Genomic DNA, 16,299 nt, shown 5'->3' with positions numbered 1-16,299 from the left:
ATCCATAGGGAAAGAGAAATCAATAAATTGGGAATAAGTATACCTTCCCCCCTCCTCTCCCTTCAGAACCCCTACTCCAATAAACATTGATTTCCAGCTTTTTTAATTATAGTGCTAAACCTGAGAAAGTGAAGGTGATCAAAGACGTTTTTCTCTGGATTTTAATTATTCTGTGGTAAAGCCAAGCCAATAAACATCAAAAGCTTCATTGGGCTGAGTACTTGTAGGACTGTATGCTTTATAATGACACTGTACGCAGTTTGAACTTCTTTAACTTTTCCCTGAGAAATTTGACTGCAGACATTAATTACTTTGTGCCTACAGGTGAGCTGGTTGCTTTTTGATTACCTCGAACAGTGTGGTTTGATGGTTAGGTTACGGTTTCCTTTGAAATAAAGTTTGATTTAGGGAATGCTTGCTGATGCATGAAAGTGTACTTTAAACACTGGACTTTCAATTTACAGCCTAGTTGTAATGTTTCTGGCTGGCTAGCTGTGTGATAGAGACTCCTGAATGTTATTAATGTCCTGTTAGTCACCAGATGCGTAACAAAAAAAAAAATCTCCTGCTGTAGACTTGATTCAGTCTGCTGTGATGACGTCTGGTTTTTGATTCATTAGGTAATAGAAGTGGTAGGGGAAACTAAAACAACCATTGAATTGATCCCCCATAATTTTTGACTGATCTGGTGTAATGTAAAAGTCTCTATTGCTGTCTCACCAAAGGCTCCTTCTACCTAATAGCCCCGAGACTTAAAGATGGCAATAATTATAACACGTCTTCCTTCAATGTCCCTTTTTTACTGTGTTGCCTTCTGTTAGTGTCAATTATGTCTCATTTGTTGCACTATTACCTCTGAATTAGAAGGTTGTGTCTTCTCATTTCACTCCAGAAACTTGAGTATAAAATCTATAAAAGTATAAGTGTATAAAAGCAGAATTGAAAGAGCGCTTCTCTGTTGGATGAAACATTAAACCGAAGCTGCATCTCCCTTCTCAGGTGAACATAAAAGGTCCTGTCACTATTTCGAGGAATAGAAAGGGAGTCCTTCCTCTTGTCCTGGGAAATATTTATCCCTAAAACAGCACCATTAAAACAGATCATGAAGTCATTATATTTCTGGGAGCTCGCTGTGTGCAAATTGCTGTGTTTCCTTAATTAAAACAGTGACTGCGCTTCAAAAGTCCTTTGTTGGCCATAAAACACTTTGGCTATGCTAAAGCAATGGAAGGCTGTATATAAATCCATGTTGCTTCTTCTTTCTGTATACAGCAGAATGGACATTCCTTTTTTTCACTGGCAACTTTATTTTCCGCTTTCCCAAAGGAATCAATCATTGTTATTTACCTCAACAAAGACAACAAAATGACCCAGCCCACAAACTAATTCGCTGTGGTTGTTAATATCAGTTTGCTACCAGCTTGACTCATATTAGAGTGGTCTTTCAGCTGCCAACTATAAACTGAAAGCTCTGCTGGGAGACAAATGTGCTGCAGCCTCTTGATACTTGCTGATATTCTAACGTTCATCATTGCCTGAACTGTTTCTAAATCAAAAACAAAAATAAAAATACCTGGAGAAACTCAGCAGGTCTGGCAGCATCTGCAGAGAGGAACACAGTTAACGTTTTGAATCCGTATGACTCTTTAACAGAACTAAGTAAAAATATTTTTATCGAAACGTTAACTGTGTTCCTCTCTGCAGATGCTGCTAGATCTGCTGAGTTTTTCCAGGTATTTTTATTTTTGTTTTGGATTTTCAGCATCCGCAGTTTTTTGCTTTTATCTTAGTTTCTAAATCAATACTGAATAACTTTATTTGTTGTTGGCACGATATGTTATCAACAATTTTTCATTTTCTTTTCATAGATAAAAGAAAATCAAAAAATAGAAAACAAATGGACAGAGGAAGAGGAAGAAGATACACATATAAATTATCTCATGACTATAATGTGGAGACTCTTGTCGTTGCTGATACAGCAATGGTCAACTATCATGGAGCTGATGCTGTCAGGAGGTTCATACTGACCGTCATGAATATGGTAAGAATAAATTAACTCAAGATTAAGGACTTCTGACACAATCCTGCCGTGTCCCAGCTTTCTCCCTAGCTTCTCATGGGCCTTGTTTGAATTGGCAACTCTGTCCACTTCAGAGGCTGTACACCAATTCTGACGGATTTTGTTTGGGGAGGTGGCTTTCTTCCCAGAGATTTCCTCATTACCAGCTTAGCGTAACAGTTATGGGCTGATACGGCAAATGCAAAGAGGTGCACTGGCTACCTGCTATGAGTGATTCCCATCTGGATTTAGGCCTCAGATATCACTCAGAACTCAAAAATTTCCAAGGTTTGGCTGTGGTTTCTTGGTCCCTTTTTATGAAGAGAGCTTGTGGCTCACATGTCACATCTTTTGGGGGCGGGTTTGTGTGCTGGACTGGTAAGTTCTACATTTTGTGGCCTTTCCAAAGTGGAATAGAAAATGTCCAGCAGAACCATCAGTATTTGATAGAGAAAAGTAAGTTAATTCTTTGAGTGTGCATCTTCATCAGGAATGTGTGTTACTGAAGGAGGTAACTATATCCGACTCATCTCCTGACTTCCCAAAACCTTCCCATCATCTACAGGACACAAGTTCAAAGTTTGATGGAATATTCCCCACTTGTCTGGATGAGTGCAGCTCCAACAACACTCAAGAAACTCTATAATCCAGGATGATACAGCCCTCTTGATTGGCATCCCATCCAATACCATAAATGTTCACTCCCTCCCCTCCCGAAGTAATGTAGCTGCTGTGTGTACCATCTACTACATGTACTGCAGCAACAAGCTGAGGCTTCTTTGATAGTACCTTCCAAACCCACAACCTCGACTGCCTAGAAGGACAAGGGCAGCAGGCACATGGGAACACCACCACTAACAAGCTCCCCTCCAAGTCATACACTATTCTGACCTGAAATATATTGCCATTCCTTCATCATCGCTGGGTCAAATTCATGGAGGTCCCTTAAGCACCATGAACGTACCTACACCATAAAGATTGTAATGGTTCAAGAAGGTGGCTGACTGCCAACTTCACCAGGGCAATTATGGATTAACGATAAATGCTGGCCTTGCCAGTGATGTCACATCCTGTGTATGAATAATAAAAAAAAACACAGGATATAGACTAGGTATAGTTTGTGGGCTAATGTGAAAGGGTGGAAGCTAATATGCCCATGTAATTTTAAAATATTGACACCTCATTCTCTTAAGTGATATCTGACGACTGGGATATTTTCATCAACATTCTTTTTTGTCAAATTCCAGTAGTAGTGTTCATTTCAGCTGCCACAGTGATTAATGTTTCTAGATATCTGTGCATCTGCTTCAAGCACTTTTTTTTGGTCCAAACTATTTTTTCTAGGTTTTCAATCTGTTCCAGCACAAAAGTCTTGGCATACAAATGAACCTACGAGTGACAAAACTTGTTCTGCTTCATGAAACACCGGTAAGAATAATATCAATTAATTGTGGAGTGTAAGAAATGAAGTGTCATATTGTGTAAGATCATACGGTACAGGGGCTTGAAATGTGAGCCGTAAAAAAAAATGCACAGCAGCTGTCCCATAATTTAAACCTGCTGATATCTTAGTGTGTCTCCTGCGCTGCTTGTCCATGCATGTCTGCTCATATAGTATATTCTCCAGAACAGGTTCAAGATGTGTACCTCTCTGTTAGCTACTATTGATGTTAGAAGCCCTTGACTTATGACTATTGTTCAAGGATGTAAGAGACCTTTGCATACTCTCATTCTTTTCTGTTTATCATATACAGGTTAATTTCATTCCTGATTTGTGACAGCACTAAATTATTTTTATGTTGTGTAAGAACTGCTCATTGATGTAGAATGAGATACATAGGTGAAATATTAACAAAAGTGAATGGATAGGATTGGGTGTGGTGGGGGAGGGAAACAAAATGAATAAAATTTCTGAGCGCATCAGTAATCTGGCTCCAACCTGCTGACACCTGGGTTTTACTGAGGTGGGACAAGGGGGCAGGGGTAGCAGTGCTCCGTCTGATTTCCCTTTGTTGTGCACACCCTATTTTTTTATACTGTGTAGTCCCTTGAAGATTACCGTGCGGCTGCATTTAAAGGGACTTCTTCTTGTATGCAGTCTGTTGTGTCCTGCACAGTATGTTCTTGACTGTTACAAGGCCGTGCATCTTAGAGGGAATGTTGGCAGGCATTCAACCCACTACCAGGTGGCAGCTTGCCATTTTAAATATGTTAATATGGCCGGATGCCCCAGGTTGAACCTTTGCAGATTTAACTGGCCTTGAGGAAAAGGCATGTGCCTTCACAACACTCCTTGTGGGTCAAGAGGATCAGAAGCCTGACCCTTCAGGCTACACCACCATTAGACCCGACCTACCGCATGAACAACCTACCTCCACAGTCCCCTACTGCCCCAAATTTGGGAATTGGACTCCCTTTGGATTCGGACCAAACCCTACACTTCCTCACCTGACCCACTCCTAGCATATTGGCAAGAAAATATTCCCCCTGTCATTCTATTTTTCTTTCTTGATTCCATTTAGTTGTCAGTTGATTGGAGCAGGAGTAATAGAATAAATTGCGATTATTGCTTTATTCACTTTGATTCTTGTGCAGACTTTTATGTAGCCTGACTGATAAAACAACTTTGGTGCTGGTATTTGAGTCCATGCTTAATGCCATTTTCCATGTGCTGCTAATGCCAGAGTCATGTAAAAGAGACAAAAAATTCATTTATCTTGTACTTAGTCATTTCCTATTTAAAAAACAGATTTCTATTAGTTATCTGCACTCTGTGAAATTTTCAACTTTTCTGCTATTTCAGTTAACCAAAATTTTTACTTTACCAAGTTGAAAGTCTTAAGAGAAAGTACAATATTCAAGTGAAGCCATATTCTCCCCCATGTGCAGCAACACAAAGATTATGACATTACAAATATATATGTCCTCTCTCTTCACATTTGCACAAGGTGTCAGGGACATAAAATTCACTTGCCCTGATTATTGGGCATGGGGGCTGCAATTTGTGAGCAGCTGACGCCTGTTCAGATTGAGATGGATGAGGCTCAAAATTCATCTCCCCACTTCAACTGAAGGATTTTGGCGCTAGCTGCTGTACCCTCAGTGCTGTTTCTCCTTCCTAATGCTGCCACCGAGCTATGGACACAGGTGGGTCCATCAGCATTGTTGCAGACCATGTGATACAGGCAGCTGGCTCTTCCTTAAAGGTAAGCTGCCTCTTGCAAACTGCTGCATTCTTGTGAACTGAACATCAGGACAGAAAGAGGGATCCAGACTGATGGATACTGGAGGCATTACTGGTGCAGGCGGGCAGGAAGAGAGACGCTTAAGGTTCCATGAGGGACCAGGTGATGCTTGAGGACTACCTTCAAAAGGGTGTTGGAGCAGGTAGCCCAGAAGGACAACTCCCAAAGTTTGGACCTAAAGACTTGCATGATCTTCACATGACATCCTACTCGTCACAACATCAACATATCTTGTTACTCAATGCATAACACCCCCAGTGCTCACCCAACAGCACTCCCTGGAACTCAGGAGTCGTACCTAACATCTAGAAACTCCACCTCACACACTATCAATGCTGCCAACCTCACACCCACCTCTACATGCCTCCAGCTATGGCAGACACATCACTCAAACACAGTGCTAGACAACCATTGATATTCTTCCCTCTCTTGCAGGACAAGGTAGCACACAATAGAAGGGAGCAGCACAGAGCTCATGGCGGACAAGGACACCTGCATTACCTGAGTTCTCCAAAGGTGAGGACTCTCAGCACCAAGGGGCCAGTTGCTGTAGCATTTGACATCGCTGAGGGTAATGACATCTTCCTGCTTTACACTGCTTCTAAACATCCTCATCCTACTATCTGGCATGATGGACAAGCTGCAGCTGGTGTGACCATGGACCTCTTGCTTCCCACCTCAGCTGCCCTTTCCTCACACCAACTTTCCTTTTCTGAGTTCCTACTTTCAGGCATGGCGGCTGCCTGACCACAGGAACCCCAGGAGGAGTCCAGCACAGCACTGATGAGGAAGTCCCCCTGCCTTAATCTTACACGTGAAGCCACCAGCTCAGATACTGGCACTGCACCTACCTTGGAGGCTAACTCAAGAGTTGGGATCGGCATATGGCGTGTCACTGGGCATAGGTGGGCTGCAACCAAGCCAGCAAGCCAGGGTGAAACGCTAATTCATTTAGCAGTTCACTGAAGGGCAAGATGGTAGACACCTCCTATTATAGGGGACTCCGATGAGGATCTTGGTGAAACAGGACACTGCTGAATGGGCGCCAATGCTGACATGCTGGGTGCATTAGCTGGCCTGTCTGTCACTGCCGAGGAGCATGGAGGAGTCCAGCTCCAGCTTGACAAAGAGAATGGCATAGAGCTTTCCCCTCTCTGCAGCCTCTGAATCATCTTCCTGATCGTGCTGCATATTCCTAAAGAAGGAAGGTAGTACCTGAAATTGCAATCTGCCTTCAGAAAACCAGGTAGAACTTGGTAGCACCACTGGACTCTGTGCAACGCTTATCAATTTTGTGCCTCAGAAGTTTATTCTACCACCTGTGACACAGTGGGCAGAATTTTGCCCTTGGCAAGCCAGCTCGGCGGGTGTGATCGAGAAGCCAATTGCCGCTTGTGATTGGCACCACACTGCGATTTCATGCTGGTGGGCTAATTAAGGCCCACCCAGCGTGAAATGCGAGCAACAGCGCTCAGCGCTGCCTGTGCAGGCGGGGGGGAGGAATGCGAGTTGGGTGAGCTCGACCTTGGCATGCGTGCGAGTGCGCGCTTCGTAATCTCCCTGAGGCACAGAGCTGCCTCAGGGAAATGAAGAGAAATGGGGGAAAAAAATGAAAAAAACAAAAATATAATGAAACATGTCCCCTCATGTGACTCTGTCACATGAGCAGGGACATGTTTTCAATGAAAAAAAAAGTATTTTTTAACTTTTATTTGCTTTTGGAAACCTCATCCCGCTCATGGATGAGGTTTCCAAAAAAATTCAAAGGCCGCTTGGCCTTTTCACCTGCCCGCCAACCATTAGGTTGGACGGGCAGCGAAAATCTTAGCTTAATTGATTACTTAATGGCCTTAACAGGCCTTTTAATTGTTGGCAGGCGCACTGCAGGCTCCGGCGCACGCCCGCCGACCGAACTGTCATGCGACTACACGTTGACGTCGGCACGCTCGGCCGATGTCAACGAGCATCATTTCACGCTCGAGTGGGTTGGGTGTGCGACCGCCCGCCAAGTGAAAATTTCTGCCTAGTATGTTGTACTGCAGCACACTCCACCCACAATACACCCCACAGGCGTGTTTATATTGCACTCAGCACCCTCCACACTCACCTTCATTCATATTAAAGAGTAACTTTCAGTGTACAGTCAACTCTCCTGCATCAGACAGCTGTGAAACAGTATGAATAGTGGAGTTTTATAATGGGTGGCTGGGAGGAGGAAGGTGGCTGCTTTAACAATGTGTGTGGCCATTCATGCCCTGCACTCCTACAAAAATAAACAGTACCAAGAGAACCCAAGCAGAAGTATGTACTTAAAAATTTTACTGTTTGTTCAAATAATGCTAAAATTTCCCCTTTGCCTCTGAATATAGTAGATTGCTCATGGAAGTGGTTTATTTCCTTAGCAGCAACATTTAAAAGCCCAGAGGTGAAATATTTATTGGGCCGTAACTTCCAAGCTCCATGGCAGTGTAACTGGGGAGTACCCAAAAGATGCACTGGGGGACCCCCCAACCACCAGGCCCGGAAATTCCCAGGTAAGGATTGCATGGCAATTGCCCGGGAAGTGCAAACTTCCGTTGGGCAATTGCCCTGAACTGGGAACCATCCGAAAATGCAATTTAAATCGCAAACTTCAGATGGTCCTGACTGTGTGGGAGGGATGGATTCAGAGATGTGCATGATATGAGTGGGATGGGTGTGCCATGAGAAGGAAGGTATGGGAGGGATGGAATGCCATTGAATGGGGATTTAAAGAACTGTTGTTATAATGAACAAATTTCTTTGCAAATGTTTTGAGTGTCACTGCTGGTTGCAAAAGTAACATCCAGTGGAATGTCCTTTTGAAGGTGAAATTGAGGCATACCGGTTCAGATATCATAGGATTATCCAGACTTGACGTAACCTAAATGTGTTTATTGTACCACTAAAGACAAATGTTCCAGTTTATCATCTCCGGTATTGCTGATCCCATTTAAGACACATGTGAGTAAAATTAATTACTTTTTTTACTTTGTAGGAAGACCTTTATATAGGTCACCATGGGGAAAAGATGCTGGAAAGTTTTTGTAAATGGCAACATGAAGAATTTGGGAGGAAGAATTATTTCCATAGTGATACGTCTCGTAGTTGGAGGGAAGATTTGCCTGCTGTTGATGCAGCCATCCTGATAACAAGGTGAGAACTTTCCCCTCTAACAACACTGTGAGTGTACCTACACCACATGGACTGTAATGGTTAAAGAAGGCTGCTCACCACCTCCGCCTTCTTGAGGACAGTTGGGGATGGGCAATAAATGCTGGCCTAGCCAGCCATGCCCACACCCCATGAAAGATAAATTTTAAAAAATAGCAATTAAGAGTTAACCGTTACTTCATTTTAACTTGGTGCCCTGAGTATCTTTTGAATAGATCACCATTGAAAAGATCCTCTTAAAATAGTTCCAAAAAATATGAAAACCTAATTACAACACTTCTATATAGTTATTTTAATGTAATAAAGCATTACAAGTTGCTTCATAGGAGTGCTATCAGGCATAATTAGACACCAAGCCACTTCAGGAAATATTAGAGCAGATGGCCAAAAACGTGGTCAAAGGTGTTAAGGAGCATCTTAAAGGAGGAAAGAGACATAAAGAAATGGAGAGGTGTAGCAAGAAAATTCTGGATCCTGGGGCCTAGGCAACTGAAGGCATGGCCACCAGTGGTTTAGCATTTAAAATCAAAGATGCTCAAGAGGCCAGGATTAGATGAAAGCAGATATCTTTGAGGGTTGTGGGGCTGGAGGAGATTACAGAGATTGAGAGGAGTCAGGCCATGGAGGTATTTGAAAACAAAGATGAGAATTTTAAAAATCAATGTATCGTTTGACTAGGAGCCAATGTAGGTCGGCAAGCACGGGGATGACAAGTGAACAGGATCTGGCACGAGGGAGGTTACGGGCATCAGAGTTTTGGCTGATGTCAAGTTTGTGGAAGAAGTGTGTGGGAGTTCAGTCTGAAGTGTGTTGGAATAGTCAAATTTAGAAGTAACAAAGGCATGAGCAAGCGTTTCAGCAACAGATGAGCTTGATCAAGGGTGATGTTAAATAGGTAGAAGTAGACAGTCTTAGTGATAGAGCAGATATGTGGCCTAGGCCTAATCTTGAGGTCAAATATGACACCAAGGAACAGACTGTGGAGAGGGAACCAAAGGCAGTGGACTGGATTTTACTGCAGGCTTCAAACCTTGATGTTGGGACTTTAATGGGGGTCTGATCCAACATTTGCATGGATCCAGGCTGACTCAGCACTATTCCTGGAGGCAGTCATCTTAATTGGCCAACTCCAAGCTCGCTGTCTTATTAGACTAGGCGGGCGGGATGTAGATGCTGGCCCAATCAGAGGGCTGGCAACTCTGAAGCCTTGGCAGCCCCCACCAGGATAGGTGGGTGTTGCTGAGGCGGCCCGGAGGACATGACAGTTCCTCAAAATGGAGCATCATTGGAAGGATCAGTATAATTTAAAAATGTTGAATTACTGACGGCGACAGGATCCATGGAATGGAAGGGGATGCCCTCTAAGGGAGCCTTTGAGCCTCGGGTGACCTTTCCTTCATGCAGCTGCATCACTGGGCTAAGAAGCCTCCACCACTGATTGGCTGCTGCTTCAAAACCGCCTCCATGAAGCTGCTGACCATTGCACACGGTGTGGGCCCACTCTGCCATTGCAAGATGCTAGTGGCTCCTCTAAATTGCCCTTAATATGGGCCTTTAATTGCCTGTTATTTTCCAAGGTTTTCTGGGCTGTCCAACCTTAAGGTTGGTGGGCAGGTGAAGAGCCCAGGCAACCTTCTCATTTATCATGAAACCTCATCCACGGGTGGGATGAGGTTTTCTGAAGTGTTTATAAATTGAATAAAAATTTTTATTAAAATGCATCGACATGTCCCAGCTCATGAGACACTGTCACACTTCCCTGACGGTCCCTCATAGCCCTGCAATTTTGTTTTCTTTTCAGATGCTTACCCATTTCCCTTTTGAAAGCCATGATTGAATCTGCCTCCACAATGCTCTCAGGCAGTGCATTTAATCTCCTAACAACGCACTACGAGAAAATGTTTTTCCTCATGTTGGCGTTGGTTCGTTTACCAATGACCTTAAATTGATGTCCTTTATTTCTCAACCCTTCTGTCAATGGGAACCATTTCTCTCTACCTACTGTGTATAGATCCCTCATGATTTTGAACACCTCGATCAAATCTTATCTCCCCTTTCTCTTCTCCAAGGAGAACAGCCCCAGCTTCTCCAATCTATTGATGTAACTGAAGTGCCTTATCTCTGGAACCATTCCAGCAAATGTTTTCTGCATCCTATCTGATATCTTCACATCCTATCTAAAGCAAGGTATCCAGAACTGGATGCAATACTCCAGTTGAAGCCAAATCACACTCTTATAAAGCCTCATCATAACTTCCATGCTTTTGTGCTCTGTGGCCCAGATTTTCACTATGATGGAGAGGCTCTCTGTTGTGATGAAAATCCCTGCAATGGCTGCAAATCCGAAGTCCCGCCCCGAACACAGCATTTCCTATTTTCACAGGGGCGGGACTGGAGTTGGGTTGGGGTTAGAGGCAGATGGCCATCTAATTCACCAGCAGGCTGCACTGAAGTGGCCACAAGTGTGAAACCCGACATGTGCAGATTAGAACAGGTAAGAGGAAGGCTGAACTTGGTGGATTTGCTTGGATAGCCGGGGTACCCCTTTGGAGAGGAAAGGTACCCCTTTGGATATGGTTCAGGTGCACCTTTGGGAGAGCTAAAGCACCCTTTGGGATTGTTGAAAGTAAATAAGATTGTATGTAAAATGTGCATAAACTCATTGGAGCTGTCAAGGAACTGTCAAACTGTAAAGGAAGTGTCAAGGGATACTAGGTAAGTTGGCATGGAGGGGGTAAAGGCAACAGGTGGTGGGTGGGGGCATGGGTTGGCATAGGAGGTATGAAGGGCCATGGGGTGTGGGTAGAGTGGCATGGGTAGGCATGGGGGTCTGATAAGCCATTGGGTTGGTTGGGGGGGGGGCATGAAGTTGTGTACATTGGTACGGATGGGGAGTGTGAGATGGGCGGGGGCTGCAGGATTGTTTTTTGTTTTAATCTTATTTTAAGTAACTGAAAGACCTGGAGCACAGAGGCAGACCTCCTGCCCAGCCTGCTTCTGCACCTGCCAGTCTCGCTCAGTGAAAGCTCCCTGAAGGTACAGACCTGCCTCAGGGAGCAGAAGATTTTTAACATTAAAAGGAAATATTTCAAAAATAAGGACAGCATGTCCCCTCATGTGACTCTGTTACATGAGCAGGGACATATTAAAAATGAGTTCTAAAAATTTTTTTAATTTACTGTCCGAAACCTCATCCCACCCGTGGATGAGATTTTGTTAAAAATGCAAAGGCTACCTGGCCTATTGGCCCACCCACCAAACAAACGGTTGGACAGGCAGCAAAAAATTTGATTTCATTATTTGTTTAAGGGCCTTAATAGGCCTCTTAATTGTAGCCCGCCTGTGAGCAAAATATTGCGAGACTGCGCGATGACATCAGGACACTAGCCCGACGCCATCGCACACTATTTTAACACTCGTTCAGGTTGGGCGCCCGCCCACCCGACGAGGGAAATATTCTGCCCTTAATAATTTGTACACATACACCCCCAGGGTCTTTCTGTTCTTCCACCACCTTTAGAAGTGTGCCTTTATTTTATATTGCCTCTCCTCATTCTTCATAATTCTCTGCATTAAATTTCATCTGCCACAGGTCCACCTATTCCCCACCGGCCTGTCTATTTTCACTGCTCACTAGCCCCCTCACAGTTCACAGTTTTATGTCATTTGCAAATTTTGAAATTGTGCTCTGTACACCAAATCGAGATCATTAATACTGTTTCAGAAAAGAAGTGGTCTTAGTACTGACCTCTGTGAAACCCCACTGTATACTTTCCTCCAGTTTGAAAAACCTGTTCACCAGTTTCCTGTCACTCAGCCAATGTTGTATTCCTGCTGCCATTTCACCATTTATTCCATGAACATTAATTTTGTGGCAATTTATCAACTGTCTTTGAGTCCAGGTACACCACATCAATGTGTTATGCTCATCAATCTTTTCTGTTGCTTCATTTAAAAAAAAACTCAATCTCTTGCTCTTCATGTAGCATCCTCATTGTCCAAGAGTTGTTAATCATGACTTGACGATATCACGATGGGGCAAGTAGAAAAGGCAGGTGCCAAAAAATGCCTCACATGGTATGGGGATTGAACCCGTGTTACCAGTATTATTAAGCATCAGTCTCTAACCAACTGAGCTAACTGGCCCTAAAATTCAATTAAGTTAGTCAAACATGATTTGCCTTTAGATAACGGCGAAATACTGCAGATGCTGGAAACCTGAAACAAAAACAAAGAGTGCTGGAAAATCTCAGCAGGTCTGACAGCATCTGTGGAGAGAAAAACAGAGTTAACATTTCAAGTCCATATGATTCTTCTTCAGAACTAAAGAGAAGTAAAAATATCGTGAAATATATACTGTTTAAGGGGGGTGGGACAGATGAAGCTGGAGAGAAGGCCAGTGTTAGGTGGAGGCAAAGGCAAGATTGTAAAAGATGTCACACACAAAAGGTCGAAGGGGTGTTGATGGTGGTGATACTAGCTAAAGGAGGTGCTAATGGTGACATTAAGAGTAGAAAGCAGAATGAGCAAGTGACAGCTGGCTCTAGTGGTGGGGGAGGGGGGGGTGGGGGCGGGGGGGAGCGGGGGGAGGGGACGGTGTGGGGAAAATAGATCGAAATAGGCTAAAAAGTGGGGATAAAACATTGAAATAAAATGGAAATAAATGTCTAAAATAGTTATAAAAATATGTGGGAAATATATATATAAAAATTAAAAAATAAACGTTTGAAAAAAGGGTATCAAAAAGCGGTGAGGATGGAGGAGAGAGCTCGTGGCCTGAAGTTGTTGAACTCAATGTTAAGTCCGGAAGGCTGTAAAGTACCTAGTCGGAAGATGAGGTGCTGTTCCTCCAGTTTTCGTTGAGCTTCACTGGAACATTGCAGCAGGCCAAGGACGGACATGTGAGCATGAGAGCAGGGTGGTGTGTTGAAATGGCAAGGTAGAGGTCAGTACACCAGACAACAGCACCGCTCTCGTCAGCAGGTTTGCCTTTGCCTTTAACAAGCCTGTGCTGGTTTTCCTTAATTAATGCAAACTTGTCCAAGTGACTGTGTTAATTTTGTCCAGGATTATCATTTCTAAAAGCTTTCTCACCACTGAAGTTAAAATGACTGGCCTGTAGTTGCTGGATTTTTCCTACACCCCTTTTCAAAAACGCTTGTAACATTTGCAATTCTCTTGTGCTTGGCACCACTTCCTTATCTAAGGAGGATTGGAAGATTATGGCAGTACCACCTCAATTTCTATCGTTACTTCCCTTGGCATCCTCTGGTGCATCTCATCTGCTTAACAACTTTCTAATACCTCCTTATCAATTTTTAGGCCATCCTCATTCATAATTACTTTGGCAGCAGCTTCCTTGGTGAAGACAAGTGCAAAGTATTCATTTAGTACCTCTGCCATATTCTCTGCCTCCATGCACAGATTCCCTTTTTTTGGTCCCTAATTGTCTCCACCCCTGCTCTTAATACCTGTTGCTACTTTTGGTTTATTTTTATGTTACCAGTCTCCTCATACTCTCTCCTTGCCTCTCCTATTTCCTTTTTCACTTCCTCTCTGAACTTCTATATTCAGCTTGGTTTTCACTTGTATTATCAACCTGACATCTGTCATATGCGCCCCTTTACTTCTTCATCTTACACTTTATCTCTTTCATCATCCAGAGAGCTCTGGCATTGGTTGCCATAATTTTCCCCTCATGAGAATGCACATCAACTGTACCCAAACTATCCCCTCTTTAAAGGCAATTCATTGTTCCATTACAGTTTTGCCTGCCAACTTCTGATTCCATTTTTTCTGTGACCGATCCAACCCTACCTCATTAAAATTGCCCTCCTCCAATTAAGTATTTTTACTCCAGGTTGCTTCTTGCCCTTCTCCACAGCTAACCTATACCATAGGATATTATGATCACTGTTCTCTGAATGTTTCTCATCTGACACTTGATCTACTGTATCCATCTCATCCCCCAGAACCAGATTCAGCAATGCCTCATTCCTCGTTGAGCCAGAAACATACTGATCAAAGAAATTCCCCAGGACAAACTTCAGAAACCCTTCTCCATCTCTGCGTTTTCAACTTTTATGATCCCAGTCTATATCTGGATAACTAAAGCCCCCCATTATCACTAATTTATAGCTTTTGCACTGCTTTGTAACTTTCCTGCAGATTTGTTCCTCTATATCCTTTCTACTTACTTCTACTATGGAAAACACCTTATAGTCAATGGTACCTCTGTTCTTTCTAGATAGATTCTGACCTTGAGCCCTGCAGAATATCATCTCTCGCCACCACTGTTAAATCCTCTGTAACCAATTATTGCCGTTGTGAGTTTGGGTACAATCTCTTGTTAATTGCTGTAACAGCAAGATTGTTTCTACTTGTTTAACTTAGGGCAGAAAAATTCTTTCCTGTGGGAAAAGGAATTTTTACTCTCCAGTTACTTTGTTTTAATCTACTATTTAAACTTTCTGAAGTTTACTTGAATCAGTAACATGAATAATTTGCTGGATGTGAATTCCTCTTTGTTTATCCCTTTTGTTTACACCAGCCTCCCCCTCCCAGCCCACTGACGGTGTTGTGGGATGGAGATGGGGTTAAAATTCTAACTGATGTCTTGGTCCAAAGACTCAGCCTGAAAACTGGGCTCAGACTAATTTCCACCTCATAAAGCCATTTTTTTTTAAAGCTAAGAGCATAGGAGTAATGATTTCCTGGAATGGTTAGGCAACATTTCTAAGTATCTCATTATAGAAAGGACATTAAAGCAAAGTGTGTGTACAGTGTAGATTCAGGGGACAAAGTTGAAAAAAATGGGACCAAGTTTTACTGGAGCAGAAAAGGCTAAAAGAAGATTAAATAAAGGGTTTCAAAATTATGAAGAGTTTAAACAGATTAGGGAAAGAGTATTTACTCTGGTTTGGGAATTGGTGATATTAAGAGAAAGGTGTGCGAGATAAGAGATAGGTTAAAAGCTATCTTTTAGAGAGTTATTCGAGCATGGAATTCTTTGGCCCAGGGAATCATTGAAGGAGAGAGCAATGCACCCTTTATGGGGAAAATGGATGAGTATTTGAAGCATTGGAAGATACAGGGCTTGGAGAGGGAGCAATATAATGGAGTAAAAACAGAAAGTGCTGGAAAACTTAGGTCTGGCAGCATTGGTGGAGAGAGAAACAGATCGAGCTAACGTTTTGAGTCTAATATAATTCTTCTTCGGAAGAAGAGTCTTATTGGATTCGAAACATTAACTTTAATTCCCTCTCCACAGATGCTGCCAGACCTGCTAAGTTTTTCCAGTGCTTTTTGTTTTTATTTAAGATCTCCAGCATCTGCAGTATTTTGCTTTAACTTGAGCAATGTAGTGTGATTGATCTCGCAAGGAACTGGCATAGATGATGAACTAAATGGCCTCTTTCAGTGTTTTAAACTTGTGTGCTGCTGTACTGGATCAATTAAAATTTTCAGGACTGTGTTCAAAAGATTATTTTTTAGATAAGGGTAAGGTGTATGGAAAAAAGATGGCAAGTGATATTGAGATACGGATTAGCCATGGTCAAATAGGATGGCAGAACAGGTTTGAGGGGCTGATTGACCTATGCCCTTGTTTCTACTGATTTTTTTTAAACATGTAAATAATAGAGAAGCTTGGCTTCCTTGATGAGGCCTTGAACACTGGTACACTGATGAGTAAATGATAGTCTGTTAGATTGTAATAATTAGAATCTCAAGTAATCCTGAAGCAATTATTGATACTTTTTCCTTGATAGATTTTCAAAAATATGTTTGTAACTTTTTTTTCTT

The 16,299-nt window shown here is 42.7% G+C and overlaps 1 protein-coding gene across 1 annotated transcript in view; it reads left to right on the top strand.

Annotated features, from left to right (window-relative positions):
- Positions 1-16,299, top strand: part of LOC144697119 (A disintegrin and metalloproteinase with thrombospondin motifs 19-like) — a 538,939-nt gene that overhangs the window by 17,274 nt on the left and 505,366 nt on the right. The window contains exons 4-6 of the mRNA XM_078568954.1: positions 1,869-2,041; positions 3,404-3,487; positions 8,321-8,478. Coding sequence (XP_078425080.1) covers positions 1,869-2,041; positions 3,404-3,487; positions 8,321-8,478 — 415 coding nt within the window. The remainder of the gene's footprint in view (positions 1-1,868; positions 2,042-3,403; positions 3,488-8,320; positions 8,479-16,299) is intronic.

Source organism: Cetorhinus maximus, chromosome 2 (assembly GCF_964194155.1).
Source record: "Cetorhinus maximus chromosome 2, sCetMax3.hap1.1, whole genome shotgun sequence".
Taxonomy (NCBI): domain Eukaryota; kingdom Metazoa; phylum Chordata; class Chondrichthyes; order Lamniformes; family Cetorhinidae; genus Cetorhinus; species Cetorhinus maximus.
This window is presented reverse-complemented; position numbering and strand designations above follow the sequence as displayed.